Here is a 17701-nt window from a genome sequence, read left to right as displayed (position 1 = left end):
ATGCAAAGTTGCAGTTACGGACCTCAGCACTGGCTTTGCAAACTCCCATTCATCCAATTCATATTGTAACTGTGACAGAAGTTTAAACCATATTCACTTCACTTGTAGGAGTGAAGCAAAACTAATTAGCAAGTTCTTAGTGTTCTCCATATGAAAATAGCTACTTTTAACTTTTTAAGCTATGGTTTGCAGAGGAAAACAAATGGACAGCTTTTTTGATTTTTTTTTTTTTTTTTTACAATTTAATATCAGTGCTGGGCTTACCAATTTTTGAGTTTCCATAAGAAAATCACTCTTACGTAGAAAAGCAGAAAAACATTCCAAAAATCCATTTTAAAAGACCTTTCAAACTTAATAAAATCTTCAAAGCTACTATTTGCTACAAGAATAAAAACAAAAAAAAAATACTTTGCCCTAATTTTCCTGATTATTTGTATTACTTAGATCACCAGAAAGAGGTTAATTCTATAGCTCACTGTGTGGGCTGGAAAAATCACATGGCAGCCTTGATTTTCATTACTTTTTTCCCATCTCTAAAAATTTTCAGTACTTGTACCCATTTGTTAAGAAGCTTTTATCAGTTCCAAATATACATGGGTTGTGAAAGGTTTCCTCACATTTCCAGGTTTAGGATAGAGTATGTGAAAGCAGATTTTTACACATGAGACATCTTTTTCTTGCAAAAAGACATTTTTGTACCAAATTTCTTTCTGTTTAGATCAGCAAATCCATAAAAACCACATTTGTTGCCTTGATCTTCAGACAACATGATTCAAAACTCTCAGGCATGCCCTTCAAAGTATTCTAGGTCTGAAATGTTTGCCCAAACATTTGAACATATAAAAGTTTCTTTTTATTAATTTGTCTCTTTGGGAAAGCAAACATTTTATTTATCATAACATTTTATTGGTTTGCTATTTATATGGCAAGGAACAGCAGATAATTTATCAATCTTTTATCTCCGTTCTGATAATGAGGTTATGGTATAAGCCAAAGCCTTCAAGCCAAAACTTCATACTGCAGGTCTAAGAAATTTTCTGGTTTACTCTTCAGCAGTGTAGAAAAAAATTAGTTGCTCCTGTCTTCCTATTTTCAGAGAAACATCACATATTCACCTCCCCTACAAAACATTCTCTCTTATTTATTCATTTCCAGCGACACCGGGTTACCAACAGAGAGTGAAGTCCATAACTGCAAGTACCAATGGAAAACAGTTAGGAACTGAAAACTGAAATCTAACGCAGTTACATCCTTACTGCTAAAACCTTTCCAAAGCAAAATGGCACAGAAAAAGCTTCTTGGTTCTGGTTCTTTCACTTGCCCTGAGCTTGACCCATGAGCACCAGCACCTGCTGAAGTCCCTGCTGGACTGGGTGAGGCCAGCCGCAGCCCCGGGGCTGGGAGCTGAGCCCGAGCTCATCGTAGGGCTGCTGGAGGCACCGGGCTCCCCTTGCCTGGCATGGCTGGGAACGGGCTCTGCCAGCACCCCTGGGCAGCAGCTCAGTTTGCTAGCTGGCTTTGTGGCACCAAAGCTGGGGCAGATGACTCATACAAGGCTACTATCAAAATGAAGAGAATACGTGGTGTTTTAACAATTTGCAGGATCGGAGTCTTGGTCACTGATTTGTTTTGAGTTCCCAGAAATCCAGGTTGGGTAAGAACTGAATCATTGGCAGATATGAAAATGAGGGCACAATGACAACACTGAGCAGCTCCCTGTTCTGGAGGCTACAAGCTCACATGCCAAGTTAAACCAGATATCTCATGTGCAAGTAACTGTCCTGCATTTTCTGAGCCACATGTGGTTCCCATCAAGCCAAGATGCTTTCCTAAACTGAATTGAACCTCTATTACATAGAGGAGAAATGAACACAGTGTTGATGTTCACATTAAAGACTACAAACCAGTCATATTTTTTGCCAAATGCTGTCCTTGACAAAAAAGCACACTCTCTCTTTGAGCTGTCAAAGTAAAAATAAGCCCCAGAGTTGATAACATCCCCAAATCTGGTAATACCTACCTTAAATCTCAGTCACACATTTATTTATTTATTTGGTGACAACATAAGAAAAAGAGACAATCTGGAATTTCTTCCCCTATTCAACACTGCTAGGACTCACATTATAAAGGATAACTACTGAAGGAGAAAAGCTGGTTAAACCAGAAACTTTACAGATGTTTTTTGGTAAGAAGTAAGAAAAGGTCTGGGTATTTTTAGACCAACAATAAATACAAGGTCATTGTAAAGACAAGCAGCATCTAAACTTTATTTTGGAACCTCTGCTTCTCAAGCAAGTCTTTATACAATAGATTTTCATGAAAAAGCCTTTTATCAGAACAGTCCAAATCATCACTTCCATTATCTGTGTTGAAACCTTTCTTTTCAAATTTTTTTTTGTAATATAATTAACCCTATAAGTACACAAACAACAAGTCTGGTCTTTCACACTTTGAAGTCAATAGGAGCTTACTTTCTACCTTCTGTGGAGCAGGACCAGATACAGGATGAACTGATCCATTGGGAAGCTCTAACATCACAAGGGTTAATCAGAAAGTCAATCCTCATGATTGCACAGCTTTTAGACTTTACCACAGATGCATGATTGCCCCATTCTTTTCACTTCTAAGGAACATCATCACTATTCTTTAAATGTGCACTAGGAGTCAGAAATCTGTCTTTTGGAAGAAAAACTGTAGAATAAAGTGAACTTTAGATTGGTGCAATTTTGCAGTTTTTGGAAAACAACATCACTTTGCATTCAGTCATTTGAAACTAGGGCTACAATTTGCAGGGGAAAATCCTTACTGCTTCTTGAAGAAACAACCATAAAACAGTTTCAAGTAAGCTAGTTAAAGACATATTCATGAGTCTGCTTTTTTTCAAAATATTTTTATCGATGCTGCCCACAGCTGAAGAAAAAATATTTTTAGTTTAGAAGATAGGCTTTTTTTTTTTTTTAATCAAACTTGGATAAGAAAAATGGCCAGACCCTGGAAGTACTAAATGCTGTGCTTTAATCCTTCATACTGGAAAAATATTTATGTTTGAGTCCCATGAGCTAGTTTGCTGAGGATGAATGGTTCTTCTCAATATAATTTTTATTTTAATTTCTCCTTAGGGAAGGAAAGATGTAGGAATCTTTTCAAACTATTCATCATTGAATTCCAAATTAAACTACAGAAATTGGTGTATGTGTGTTTGGCCAGGGATTTGTAATGTAAAGGTTAACAGAGAGAGTGATTTCCTAGACTTGAGAAGAAATCTTTTCACTTGCATTGCTGTTTATCACTTTTGTTAGTGGTGAAGTTCATACAGTTAATCTGATAATGCCTGCAGCTTTGTGTTAACCATGAAAAGATGTCACAAATGGATACGTGCTATGAATCATATGTAGCCCCAGAATGCCACCAGCCTGAGCATAGTCTGTATTTAGTTACCTCAGCCAAATCTGACTTTCTAACAAACATTCTTGAATGTTTGTTAGAAATAGAATCCTGGTCTGGATTCCCTGAGAGGTTGCATTACTTTCTATCTTAAATATGTTATTCTATGAAACTTTTTTGGGGGGTAGTGGCCTGCCACTACCCCCCAAAAAATAACACCCAGGGTCCCACAGAACTGGATTGTAGATTTTTCCTTCTTTCTATGATCATTACCTTGACTGAAAAGTTTGTCAGGCATTTACTTCTGCTCGCTGCAGTCCACACCTCCTTCAGAGCAGCTAATTGTGCAGCTAAGGGTGCTTTAAAGCACAAGCTGACATAATCACATACCACTGACTTATGAGCAGCATAGCTTCAACATTTTGCATTGCCTAGAATATACTTCCAGCAGCAAATTGGAAATATCAGCCCTTTATTATTCTAGGTCACTTGGGGAGTATATATTCATACATTGAATATCTAAATCTCTTAAATGAGTAACACTCCAGGCAATGTATTTAAGACATGTTTCTTAAACTGTCACCAGTACTTACTCAGCAGGATGTGGAAACTTCTGTTCAGGCTTTGGGTTCTTCTCTCTTCACAATATGACATTTCAGAGGCAGTTTTAAAAATGTTGAACAAATTATCGGTGTAGAAAAAGAAAAAGTGCCTGTTCTGGTCACCAAATGTGAGAGAAGGGGAGGAAGAGTCAATGAAATTCAAATTTCACAGTAGAGTGGTCTGTGAATTTTTGCCCAGGAAGAGATCCTGTAGCCCCTGTAGTAGAGGTGTCCTTAATGTGGAGCAGGTGCTTTCCCTAAGGTTGCTAGTCAAGGATCTCTGGGAAATGCAAACAGCCCGTGACTTGGAGGCAGAAAAAGGAAATGAAAATAGGGCCACGGGAATTAGAACTGTGTGAATAATGAAGTTTCTCTTTGGTGGTCCAACCAGAAAATTAAGCCAAAATAATTCATTTTGTGTAGGCCCAAAGCACTTGTCCAACTCAAAATGAAACAGCTCATTTTGCTTTCAAATCTCTTTTCAACCTTTGAAAGAAACGCACATAAAACCAAAACACTAACTATTTAGAAAATGTCAGAACAAAACATTTCAGCAAGATTTTCCTTTTTTGAGCAGGAACTATTAACTGAATTAAAACCCAGCTTGCCTGACTGAAACCACATTTTTATTTTCTTTTGGTCAGTAATTGTTTGTCCCAGACATTTCCTCCTGTTTAAGGAAAACCTACTCTGACTTTTACTTCCTTTGTTCAAAACTGACCATCACCATCATCCTTCACACATCCTCAAGTCACACCTACGCTGCAAGAAAACCTGAGAAGGAAATTCTACAAAGTTTGCTGTGTGGCATTTCCAGGCTCCAGCTCATGAGGTTTCTGTGGTAGAGTCTTCCAACTGGTGGCTTTTAGGGTTGGAGAAGTTAATAATTAGTCAACTTCATTTTTACGTTTTTGTGGACAGGTGGGTTTTAATCTGGGTTTAGCTCCAGTGTGGAAAACTTGAGACTGATTTGACATTTCTGGGTAAAGCAACACAGTAAGGACAGTGTAGAAGAGACCTAAAGGAAGTAGAAGAAGGAAATAAGTTATTTATCCATTTGTGAAGTGATTTTACCAACCAGGAACAGCAAGTATGTGGCTCATGGTCTGGTCTTTATTTGTCATTAAGGAACAAAACAGGTACTTTTAGGGTAAAGTCATGTTATCCTGCCCAAAGCCACAGTCTTTATAAACTTCTAATGCAGACCAGAGAAATGACACTTGTATCATTCCTCTTACCATCCACTGACTATAAAGCGAGACAGATGTAGTTCAAGGAAAGACTGTATCTCAAAGGTCAGTGAAGTGAACTATTCATTTGGTGTTTAAACTCCCTTCCTTTGCTGTCAGTTCTCACAAGTTTGAGTGATAAGAGAAAGTATGCTGGCTAGTAGCTCTTGGCAACACCATTCCTTATTCCAGAAGAAAGGAAATACATATCCAACTGAATACATAATAAAGGCTAAATCCCTGAAAATGTAATGTAGTGCCAGATCCTGGCTGCCTGTCATTAATGGGCCACTTCTGCCTTGGTTGTGAACAGGTATGTAAATCATGTCTGGTGATATGCAAATGCAAGTGGGGAGAATGTAAACCATGTTGAATGCACCTAGTTTGACAGGCAACAAGCATCCATCACCCAAATGCATCATATGCTGGTTTAATATGTGATTTCCCACAAGAATGCATTGTGATTTCAGTTCACATAAACTGTGTTCAAAATAGGTATGGATGGATGGTTTAAATCCATCTTTGATTTGCTCTGGCTCAGGAACAACATTTTTTAAATTGGACATGATACTTTTTGCCCTGATGAATAAATGGTAAGGCCTTGCTCAAGAAGAAGTTGCTGGAATCTGCTGTTACATATTTTTTCTGAATTTCTGATTATTTGGTTGCTTTTCACTACCTTGGTCCAGTCACCAATTTCCCTGGCTACACCAGAGCAACTCTTTTCTCTTTCCAGAAGATTTTGTTGAAGGACATGACATGAAAATCACAGATTAAACAGTGCTTCAGGGACTTGGCAGTTTTTCTACCTTGGAGTTTGTCTTGAGAACAGGCACCAAACATTCTCTTCTGAAGGACTCTCATATCCCTGATGCTGCAGAACACCATTTGTGCTCAGTATGCTGTGGATGGGCAGTGGGAATGCAGAGCTCTGAGTTTTCATTAGCAGCTGCATCCAAGGGGACAGTTTGGGACTTTTCAACAGCAGCTATTCAAGGGGGGATCTTGTCTGTGTGTGTACTGAGGCAGAACCAGTGAACCAAACCAATGGCTTTCAGGAGTGATGCTATTTGTCCCACCACCCCCTACAAGAAAGGCTGACTGACATGCTCCCCAGAAAGCCCTGGCCAGTGAGAAGTCAGAATTGCTGGCTAAGGTGAAGAAGCATAGCCCCAGGCAGATCTTGCATCCTTTCTGGGCACAAGAATACAGCCACTAGTCCAGCATCTCCACAGGTGAAATGTGTGTCATCTCCCTTGTGTTTGAAGAAAAGACAAAAAGCTCTACAAATGGCAATATTTGAGGACCAAAATATTTATTATAATAAATTAAAGTGCAAGCATTTATAAAACGTTCCGTCTGCATATAAATATTACACAGCAGTGTCAATTTCTGGTAAAGCTTCATAAATACATTTCCTTGGATATTTTTCAATTAATCTATATAAATAAAAGTATTGTATAATTATTACCTTAAAATAAGTTACCATTAAATACAAATGACAAAAATTACTTCTGAAACAGTCTGAAATACCAACTTTTAAGTTAAAGGTCAGATGAGGGCAACATATGCAAGAGAGATTTCCAACTAGGAGACTCAAAGCATCCTGGCTAAAACAAACATCACATCAAAACATCACTGCCTTAAACAAAGCTGATTCATAGGTGTCAAATTTCAGTGTATAAAAGACAGAAATGGTTGCCTCATTCCTGTGGAGACAAGGAGGACAGAACAGTGCTTTTATAAATAACTAATGCCCTGGGATGCAGTTGAGAGGCAGTGTCTTGGAGTTTTCATTTTCAAAGAAGACAGCAACACCCTGTCTCTGCCCACTTAGTTTGCTAGTTTTGACACAAGTGAAAAATAAACTGCATCTGGGGGGAATGGAAATAGTTGCAGCTAATCAATTTGAGTTATTGCAAGAGATCTGCAGAGACATTTCTTCAAGCCTGATCCAGAATTTTTTCAGTTTTTCTTCTTGTTCCCTCCCTTCTTTGGGGCATCAGTACAGGCATTTTCCATGTAGTCAAACAGTAAATCCAGCTCTCCAATGGCTTTAGTCTTTCCATTTGCTCCCAACTAGAAAAGAGCAGAATGCAAATCTTAGCAACTAGGTATTTTTTTTGAAAATTAGGATTGTCACAGAAACTGAATCAATAACTTACTTTCCTAATTCTGTTACACAGTTCTGTTAGTGTCATTATATCATAAGATATAAACTAGTTTGTTCAAATCTAGACTAGAATATAAGTTTCCTGAAACCTAATTTTTTAAGGTTTAAATTACCATAACATTTGCAGAGAGCTAACAGGACTAGTGAGGGATGGCTAGAAGAGGAAATATCAGTAATCTATCATTAATCATTTAATTCCCTTGTAGGCTTCACGTCCTAAATAATCTCGAGTTTGTTTCATAATTAGGTCAGCCTTAATCCAGCTAAAGGACTGGGGTTTGAAACTGCTCCTTCTAAATGTTTGGGGGAAATGTACCTGTTCCATTTTGTTCTTCATTTGTTCCAGGTTCTTTTCAATGTGGTCTCTCTTTCCTGAGAATTGCTAAAATAAAGGATATATCCAGACATAAGATGGACAGCTATATGCAACAATGTACTATTTTTTTCTTTTTCACACCTTTCTATTAACTCTGACTTTCATATCTTTGATCTGAGGTTTCCTTTCATATCACTGCCTTTTGCCACTGCTTGTAGCATTCTGAGATTTAGGAGCAGCAATGGGAGTCGTAGGGAGAGAAACCCAGTGTTACTCACACAACTGCTCAGCTCTGAGGCCAGCGATGCCAAGAACTGTGCCACCTCCTCAACATAAGGGTACTGGCTCTTGACTTCAGTGAGGAGAACATCTTTCACTACGAGCTCCACAACCCTCTTCATCATGTAGCAGTGGTTGTTTTCCTATGTATGAAGGTAAGAGGTCATGTTAAATCAAGGCAAGAGATCGTATGTGCCGCAGAGGGATGCAAAGGGCAGGCTCCTCATGTAAGGCTTACCCTGATGTTAACAAAGAGCTGCTGCCCAATCAATCTGTTGTCCGTGTCCTTGTCTGAGGCACTGGCCTGAGAGGAAAAAAAGGAAGAGTCAGGTGGCGATGGAAACCTTACTTAAAAATTACTAATAAACCCAGAAGTTTTCATCAGCAATGAAAGTGCAGGTGAAATGAGGGAATGGACACCACAGTCTGTTACAGGTAGATAAGTTTGGACATCGTGTCTGTTTCTCCCCTCAGCTGGGTGAGATTCAAGGTCAGTATCACAGGAAAATAAATAAGCCGAGGTGTGAACTTGTATCCCCCACATTAAAGTCAGAAGTCGTCGTGGTTATGGTGACTAAACCAGATACTGCAGGTGGCCGACCTCACAGTGGCCCGCAGCGCTGCTGGGAGTGCTCAGTGGTGCGCACCCAGGGAGACCCACCCATGCAAAAGCAGCCAGGAAACCTGCCCTAGCAGAGCACTGTAGAACACCTGAGCATCTGCTTGGCAGTGACTGGAGTCATGGGCAGGCCCAGCTCCAAATGGCCTGAGCAAACTGAGAAATTTAATGTCATATTTCACAATTTACCCACTTTGGTAACAGCTGCCTGAAAAGAAGCAGCTGTGCTGTTCCAGGGGCTGACTTTCCCCTGGGGAGCAGCAGGAGGAGAGGCAGCAGCTTCTCCTGGCTACACAGCCAGCAGGCAATGGATCTGCTGCACACACCCAAACTCTGCCTTAACTGCAAATCTACAGTTTGTTTGTTTGTTTTTTTCTAGAGAAAAGCGGGGGAAAGAGGGAGGAATGCCAAAGGCTAGAAGCCACAGCACCAACAGAGGAGTAGGTCCTCAGATCCCACCACAAAGAGCACACGGATGACTGTACCGTTTTAGCCAAGGTGTAGGTGCGATTCCTGATGTAGGGCTGCTGGAAGTTGATCTTCCTAAGCCTGCAGGCATGATGGGCAGTGGAAGCCCCTTTCAGAGGGAGAGAGCTGGTGAGAAGAAGAGGGAGACAGCAACAACAGCAGAAGAAAACCCATCCTGGGAAGCTCTTGGAAAAGGTGTGCAGGGAGGCCATGTCTCAGAGTCTGGAGTTGTCCGTCCCAGCAGGCTGCAGACGTGAGGCTCAGCACTGATGTGAGGAGGGAAGGCAGCGTTAGCACCAAGGAGAGCGGGTGAAGCAAAGTGAGAGCAGCACAAGGGCTGCAAGCCTTACCTTTGCTGTGATTCTTGGCATGCTCTGCAGGAGGTGAGCTGCACCTTATATAGGGCCACCAACACCTCTCTCAGCTTTTTTTTTTTTTGGAGTACTGATGGTGAAATAAAAATGACATCAGCAAGTCTCTTACTTTCCAGTATCCTCTTCTGAGAACTACCTAACCACTTCAAAACCCACAAATACAACTTCAAGGCCATCACAGACTTTAGTTTCCTATAAAAACAACCAAATATTAATGTGGGGCAAAGCAGGGGCTTTTACCAGGGTAGGAATCCTGAATTCTTTTTGCTTAAAAATATTTGAGAATTGTATGAGTTTGTGCCTGCCGTCCTAATTATAATGCACTTACTTGATTGACAATTTGACGGCACAAAACCATCACATTTTCTGTGGTACAACACTGGTTTCACTGCTGCTGACTGGTGCACACAAGTGATCAGAGACTGTATCAGAACCAAAGCACTGACCACCTGTGGCTCCTACCCTGAAAATACCCTTCCCCACACAGTGGCCCACTGGAGTCACTGACCATCTGCACATCACTGTGCAATCCCCTCTGAGGAATCAGAAACTGTGCAGGGCCAACACTGCATTTATCACATGCCTGATTTCCAAATTCCCTTTTTCAAAAATACTATCTGAATTTAAGGCTGCAATCAGGTATAATGACCAGAGCTGCGGTCATGTATCAGTCCAGGTGATTCCCATGCTCCTAAGGCTCTTCTGCTAACATGCAGGCAGTGCTGCACCTTCAGTCTGAAATACCATGCAGTGTTCCAAACAGGACACTGCACTCTTTAGACAGTAATTTGCAACCCATCTGTAGATGGTAATGCATGAGAACGCAGAACTGGTACAAATGTAAACTCCTGGTTTTCTAATACCCACAAGGTACACAGGTGACAAACAGGAGAAAACAGATCTAGAAAACCAAGGCTTCAGCTCTGCCTCTGAGAGTGGATATCTGAGAGCACTGAGGGTGGGCATCTCTCTGGCTGGGCTCCATTTTTTGTGACTCACATTCTCAGGATAAGAGCCATTATCAACCTAACCTCACGGTCTGAAATGCCCAGATCTTTTTCTTACACCTGAAAGGAAGCAGTTAAAAGCTGAGTGGAACAAAGGTTATTCTTTGGCCTCCTCTGATGCCTCTGCAGCAAGAATTTATCCCTCCATGTCTAGTCCTGCCTCAGTTGCCCTTAGATACTTGCTACATCAGCACTGCACGGACCTGTGCCCTTGAAGCTGCACCCTGGAGCCATCATCACCACCTCCTTTACCATGCCCCTCTCAGGTACCCATTCCCATGACCAGCCTCCAACAGCATCTTGACTGCAGCTGGCAGCAGAAACAGAGTCTGCACTCAGGGTGTCAACAGTCTAGTTCACACCCAAATGCACCACAAGGCTATTCAAGAATATATTTCTAAACTCTTTTCCACATATATTTCAACTGGAACTATTATACTTCATACAATAGTTCCAGTGGGAGTACAGGTTAATGAGAAGATGAAAGGCTGAGTTTTACATTACCAAAGGACAGATGGTAAAGACCAAACTGGGAGAATCCTGATGGATAGGCTGCTTGGAAGTATTGACCCTCCCTGAAATGCAAAACACAGGCTGATAACCAAAGTCTGCTTCTAACTGAGGTTTCTCCACCAGCTCATCCATCAGAACTGAAGTCCCATACCCATAATAGGAGCTGTGGACAGGCATTCAGTTCCCCTGTCCTCTTGACCTTCTGGCAGATGTTACCTCTCCATCCCTTTGGTCACCCACTCATCAGACACAGATCCAGCTTGCCTGACCTCTTTTGGTGCCTCCAATCCCATGGAAAGGGTGCACGACCTAAGCAGGTGCTGTGCCATGCCCACCAGTTCAAACCACTGTGAGGAGCACACCTTGACCCTTGTCCTGATGGATATTTAAACAAAATCAGGCAGATTAATGAGCAATTAGATGCTGAATCTTTCTTCTGCCCTTTCTTATGCAGTAATTACAGGATCTCTTCTGTCTTACTGCTCTTTTATTTGAAGCCATACACTGGGACATATCTATTTTAGAAAACCTTAAGTTAGTCTCCCATCTGTATTGTTAGCCATCTCAGCCATGCTACTTTTTGGTTTTGCCATCATGTCCTCCTTCTGAGGCTGTTTCAGTTTTTCAGTTCACCTTGCTATTTTCCTGACACTGAGATGTTGAAATGCATATTTCAAGTTTATTAATTCATGTTTTGCAAATTCTGTTTTTATGACATTCCTAATGCTTTTGCATTATTTACCCGTTTGTTAGCAGCTGTGAGTTACAAGTATCTTTCATCCCTCTGGCTTACTCTGAGTATGGTCCAGCTCAAAGGCAAACAGGCAAGATGTTACTGGACACTAACACAGCAGACTTTACATTTCCCATGTTCATCAGATCATTCCCAGCCTCTTCCCTGGACTGTTAGTCCTGGATGTACCACAGAGCTATAGTGTAGCTACAGTCACAGCTTCAGTGATTCCTTGTAACACGTCAATCGGATTTCTTTGGAAGTGAAAAAATGCCTCCCATTCCCAGGGTCTTGTATTTCTGCTATGAGATTGCATTGAACAAAGACTAGGCACAGCTTCCACCTCTTTTCACTGGCTCACCACACCCTGGATGGGAGATACACACCCAGAGATGCATCCCACCGAAAGATGGGGCTGAAAACCTGTGCTAGTGCTCCAGGATCTTACTCCAGTCCCCAGCTGAATTCCAGAAGAGACTTCAGCTCTGTGTTTTCTGCTACATTTGAGGAAGGGCTTATTTTTATTCTTGTTACAATAGACTTTTCAAAAAAAAGATCTTGAACCATCATTTAGGGTGAGCCTCAGAGAAATTGCTTGGTTAGATTCCCCTTCTCAAATGGGCTACCCTGAACTGCACAGCAGGAGAGATCAGTGGAAGGAAATCTGCCTTTCATTTAAAATGTGGTACTCTGGACAAAACCATCACTGGAGGGTCTTGCTTTGTGGAGAAAGAGTAAACTGGACAAAATGCATCTGAAAAGTGAGGGCAAAGTAATTTCCCTTTCTTATTTTATGATTTTTAAATAGGTCTTATTAATATTTAAGGCTAGTAGCACTGTTTAAAATATGAAACCTTTTCAAGAAAATAGATGTCCTCTGCTTTCATTTTAATTAAAACCTACCAAAGACCTTTAATCTTCTATAGAGTACTCTCTGCATTTTTTTCCAAATATAGTTAATTAGGAAATTATTTTGAAATTGTTCACAGGTCACTTTTTCTCCCTGTCACCACCCCAAGAGTTAAGTGTCTGTCCTATCATTTAACTTACCTATAAACTTTTGAAGTCTAGGAACTTCCCTAATTCATTAAGAAACCATAGCGGTAAATATTCTTGACAATGACTTGCTGACCCATTTTGAAGACAGAGGATTTTTTGAGGAGGACTGGAACTCTGCATCACATCTGCTTCTAAAGCCACAGACACTTCCTTCTGACTTTGAATGAGGTCACAGGTGAGCAACCAATACTGTACGTTGATGTTCAGCTGCTGTGCATCAGCAGCAACATACTAGCATGCAGGAATTCTCATGGGCTTTAGTCCATTTTCAACCAGCCAGGATTATACTGCATTATTGGAAATGTCAGGACTGGCCACTGGGCTAGAAACACTGTCAAGAGTGGGCATGTGAAAAAGTGAGCCTGTGTAGGGTGCTCTTGGATCTTTTCTTCGGCCTTTTCTTAAACCCTTGTATGAATGGGCCATAGGCCATGTAACACCAAAAACTCAGCACTCAGTCTCAGGTTTCAGGTCACACTCATCCCCTCATTTTGCTCCAGTCCATTTGTGAAGCACTCAGATGCCACATCCATTTTATCTCAGTCCTTCTCTGCTTTTGTCCAGACTTTCAAACTTCCAAAGATTAAAGCAGACTATAAAATTGTTTCAGCTCAAGCTCCAGTAAACTTATTTTAATCAACTCTCTGCCCAGCAATGAAAACCTCAGTAATGGAAATAAATTCTTCCCTACAAAACTTAAAAATAAGCTTTCCTGTAATCCAACCATTCCTTATGGAAACCTAGTACACAGGCAAGTGTCTTCTGGGCACAATCAATAGCAATGGCAGCAGGGATTCAATTTCTACAGAGGAAATGATGCCAATACAGAGACTGGGAGAGGACATTATATTTACCATTATATTTTTGCTTGATTTTTTTTTCTTTTCTTTTTGTGTTTTGTTTGTTTGTTTGTTTGGAGTTTTTTTTGTGTTTGGGGTTTTTTGGGGTTTTTTTGGGTTTGTTGTTGTTTCTTTATAGGTTTAATGTTATGTAAGAAATTGTGAGTCCTTTGGAAGAAGAATGAATAGCATCAATAAAATTGCTTAGCCTGGGAATATTAGGTGATTGAAAAGGACTGGAGACAGCTCTCAGCACAAGCACTGCTGACTCAGGGTTTTTGCTGAGGCTGTTCGATTTCCTACCTTCCCTGGCTGTAACACTTTTGTAACACAGAGTAACACATTTCCTCTAACAGTAACACCTCGGCTTTTATATCTGATCTTTCATCAAAGATCTTTGTCTCTGACCTTCACTTGGTTTTGTTACATAATTTTTGGGTCTCCTAAGGATAAGATGCTATATCATAAAGCTGGTATTTCATATCATAAAACATCCAAGAAGAGGGGAAGTCACTGCCTCAATTTTAAATTACGTTCGGGTGGGGGGGGGACCAAACCAAAACCAACAAAACAAAAACCACAGCCATACACACACAAAACAAACCTGACCAAAACAAACAAACACACAACAAACCCCTTCTGTTTTAAATAATTTATTCTCAAAAACATTCATATAGTGGAGATACAAGAGAAAGCAACCTAGAGATATGTTGAGACAACACTATATTGCTGCTACCAATGTTCTTAATGTGTTAATACCATGTTATTACCAGGACCACTGAGGTGGTAATTTCTACAGCAGTCCCTAAATGATTAACTAATTAATTAAAAAAAAAAAAAAACACCCTGTGTCAATATAACTGCAATAGATCCTAGACCAGCGGTCTTGCTTCTTCAGAAAACTCCTGCCAACATCAGTAAAACATAAAGAAGTTTTAATAAGACTTATCAACAGCAGTCAACACTCAGTTCACACAGAGGGAAAAAAGAGAATTAAGACCATGTCAGTGCACACAGCCTCACAGTACCAAAGGCACCACTATTAACCTCTTCCACCAGACAGCAACTCTTAATACAGCATGTAAAGTCACAAACATATTATAAGACTATCACTTTATATAGTGACCTACATGTGTCCAACTATGTCTTGCAAACAGACAGATCAGGTGAACTGAAACTTTTGAGCTTCCTGTTGATGTGTGGTGTGGTTGCACAGCCATGACTCAGTAACATGATGAAGTGGAATTAATGACATACTGTAGCTCAAAGAAAACCACTCTAAATGGGAACAGACTTTTGCAAACTGGCTTATAATTCAAAATCCAGTAATAAACAGTTACTCAGGTGAAGAAATAGCCCCAGCACCTTGGTTGACCAAGTACTAGCAGTTTTATCATGTAACAGATTAATTATATGAAGCCATTTTGAAGAGAAGTAACGCTATTGAAGGTGAAGCACTTGTGCCCAGACACTGCCCATATACCAACACTTCCCCTGACACTCTGAGCTCAGCACCTCTGAGAGTGAGCCCCTGGCAACTCAGTTATTCACTATAGCAGAGCCATTAGAGAAGGTGACAGCTCTCATATCACTAACAGCAGCTTTCCAACTTGTGTCCATCCCCAGGAAGCCAACAGCCCCTGCCCCAGGCCTTCCCCAGACCAGGGTTCTGCTATTGACGATCCCCCAAGAGTGTTCTGCAAGTCAATGAGTTTCCTCTTGGAAGAAAAACATTGCCAAGAATGTGAGATTTATGGGGCCAGAAAAAATAGCTGCAGCATAGGAATTATGACGCTGTTTTCCTGGGTTATCTGTTTTTAGCTATGTGTCGTGCAAGCTAAAATACACAAAGAGGCTGGAGCCAGCTTCCCACTGGAAACACAAATAAGCATTCCGGACAAGAGCACCATTCTGGGAACTCACAGGCCCACTCTAGCTGGGGGAGCACTGAGCCTCAGCAGGTTTCTCTAGTGCACACAGAAAACCTTGCAAGACCTGGGCACCCAGCTCTCCAGAACAGGGTGCATCTGCAGATTACGTTTGTGTCAAAACAACCCAGTAACCAGAAAGGGGCCTAGAAAGGAGAAATCCAAAAGTAAATGCTTTCTGGATCTTGCCAGCCATTCCTATTGTAATTCACAACCTACAATAGGTGCTTTGGAGACATCCCAGCACATGACAGTATTATACACAAAGACACCTTGAGTTTCAGAAAAAATGATACACGCATACATACATATGTACACACAGTTGTAATTTAATCACAGCCAGGACTAAGTCCCACTCAGACATTCACCCACTTCCCACTGGAATGGCATGGGGAAGAGAATCAGAAGAACAAAAGTAAGAAAACCTGTGGGTTGAGATAAAGACAGTTCAATAGGTAAAGCAAAATCCACACATGAGCAAAGCAAAATAAGGAATTAATTCACCAGTTCCCAAGGGCAGGCAGGTGTCCAGCCCCAGGAAAGCAGGGCTCCATCACACATAATGGTTACTTGGGAAGAAAAACACCATCACTCAGAACATCTCCCTACTTTCTTCCATTTCCCCAGCTTTATATGCTGAGTGACACCACATGGTGTGGGATATGCCCTTGGTCAGTTGGTGTCAGCTGTCCTGGCTGTGCCGCCTCCCAACTTCTTGTACGCCCCCAGCTTACGTGTTAATGGAGTAGGGTGAGGAGCAGAAAAGGTCTTGATCTTGTGCCCAGCAATAAAGAAAACACCTCTGTGTTTTCTTTATCATCATCTTCAGCACAATTTCAAAACAGATCCCCATACTAGCTACTATGGAAAAAAATAATTCTGTTCCAGCACACACACACATATGTATACATACACAGAGAGTATATGTGTATATCAGATTTAAACACAGTTAAAAGGAAAAACTCTGAGGTCCACTTGAAACCTTTACAGGTTTACCTTACTTACCTTGGCATAAGGTTACCTGCCATAAATGTAATGTCAGTCACATTTACAAGCTGACATGCTTTACTAGAAAACATTATAATGACCTCATAAGAAAGTGGGGAGTAAGAAGCTTGAGCTGTTCTTTGCGCCCTCCACTGAAGAACCATCAATACTAAGCAGGATCTGCTGCCCCGGCTGTACCACCCAACTCTCCCTGCAAAGAGCAAGCTCTTGGCAAATGAGTGCTCTTGCTCTTACACTTTTAACAGAGCCCACGAATGCAACAGAAGCTGTGAAAGCTGTATGTAAACCAGGCCTCGCCTGCTTTCCCAAAGGAAAAGTCAGTCTTCACACCAAGCTGGTGCAGTTCTCAGTCCTCAGCCCTAACTTGGCACCACCTAGGAACACCAAGTGCTATCCTTCAGTTTCCCAGGCACGGCACATTTGACATGCCAAGTTCAGGCTTCCTCAGTCACTCCACAAGCTTCTCTAGGACACAGCCTGCGAAAGAGAAACCTCACAAGGTCAGCTTATATCCCACAAAGATGAACTGCAGGAAATACTAGTATATTTAGAAAGTTCATTCACATTTCTACATGGAACTCCAGATGCCCAACACAATAGAAAAATTGAATCGAAAAGCAAACCCAAACTTGGATTTCCATTAAACTGGAGTTCTCTTCTTACCTACCATCCACTGATTGTTCTTCAGGTTTCGCTTTTGGTGTGATGAGTGCTATTGTGATTAATACTTTCCCGCTGGGTTCCAGTGCACAAAAAAAACCGAAGAAATGACTGCACACCTAAAAGTTAACTACAGCTCCACCATGCTATTCTGTCTTCCCCAGGCTCCAGTCTGCAAAGGTCTGGATAATTGCTAGAATCGGGACATTCATTTTAGGCTACTGACAATTAAAATAACTGTTTGGTTTGTTTTTTTTATCACACAATTGTGTGCATCTAGGTAAAGAAACCATTTTTCTTCAGGCTTCAGTAAAAATTGGTCAAGTAGGTCACAGCAAAACTTCCACTTGCATTGAATAGTGACGGGGCTCTTTGCTGACAAATTTTACCACATGGTTAAAGAATTGCTGTGACACCAGAACATTAGGTGTCAGCTCAGCCTTGCAGAACAGGAAGATGGAATGAATCAATAAGGCATCATGCAAATAAGCACACAGTAAATTGGTCAAA

At 41.0% G+C, this 17701-nt stretch overlaps 1 protein-coding gene across 1 annotated transcript; it reads right to left on the bottom strand.

Moving 5' to 3' along the window:
• Positions 1-7180: 7180 nt before the first annotated feature.
• On the bottom strand, positions 7181-9282 carry IL22 (interleukin 22). The gene is made up of 5 exons (XM_041411345.1): positions 9088-9282; positions 8222-8287; positions 7983-8126; positions 7705-7770; positions 7181-7294 (listed from the first exon to the last, which is right to left on the bottom strand). The coding sequence occupies exons 1-5, from the start codon at positions 9280-9282 to the stop codon at positions 7181-7183; spliced, it is 585 nt and encodes a 194-aa protein (XP_041267279.1).
• Positions 9283-17701: the final 8419 nt, after the last annotated feature.

The sequence above is a fragment of the Onychostruthus taczanowskii genome, unplaced genomic scaffold (assembly GCF_017590055.1).
Source record: "Onychostruthus taczanowskii isolate IOZ18803 unplaced genomic scaffold, ASM1759005v1 scaffold35, whole genome shotgun sequence".
NCBI lineage: Eukaryota > Metazoa > Chordata > Aves > Passeriformes > Passeridae > Onychostruthus > Onychostruthus taczanowskii.
This window is presented reverse-complemented; position numbering and strand designations above follow the sequence as displayed.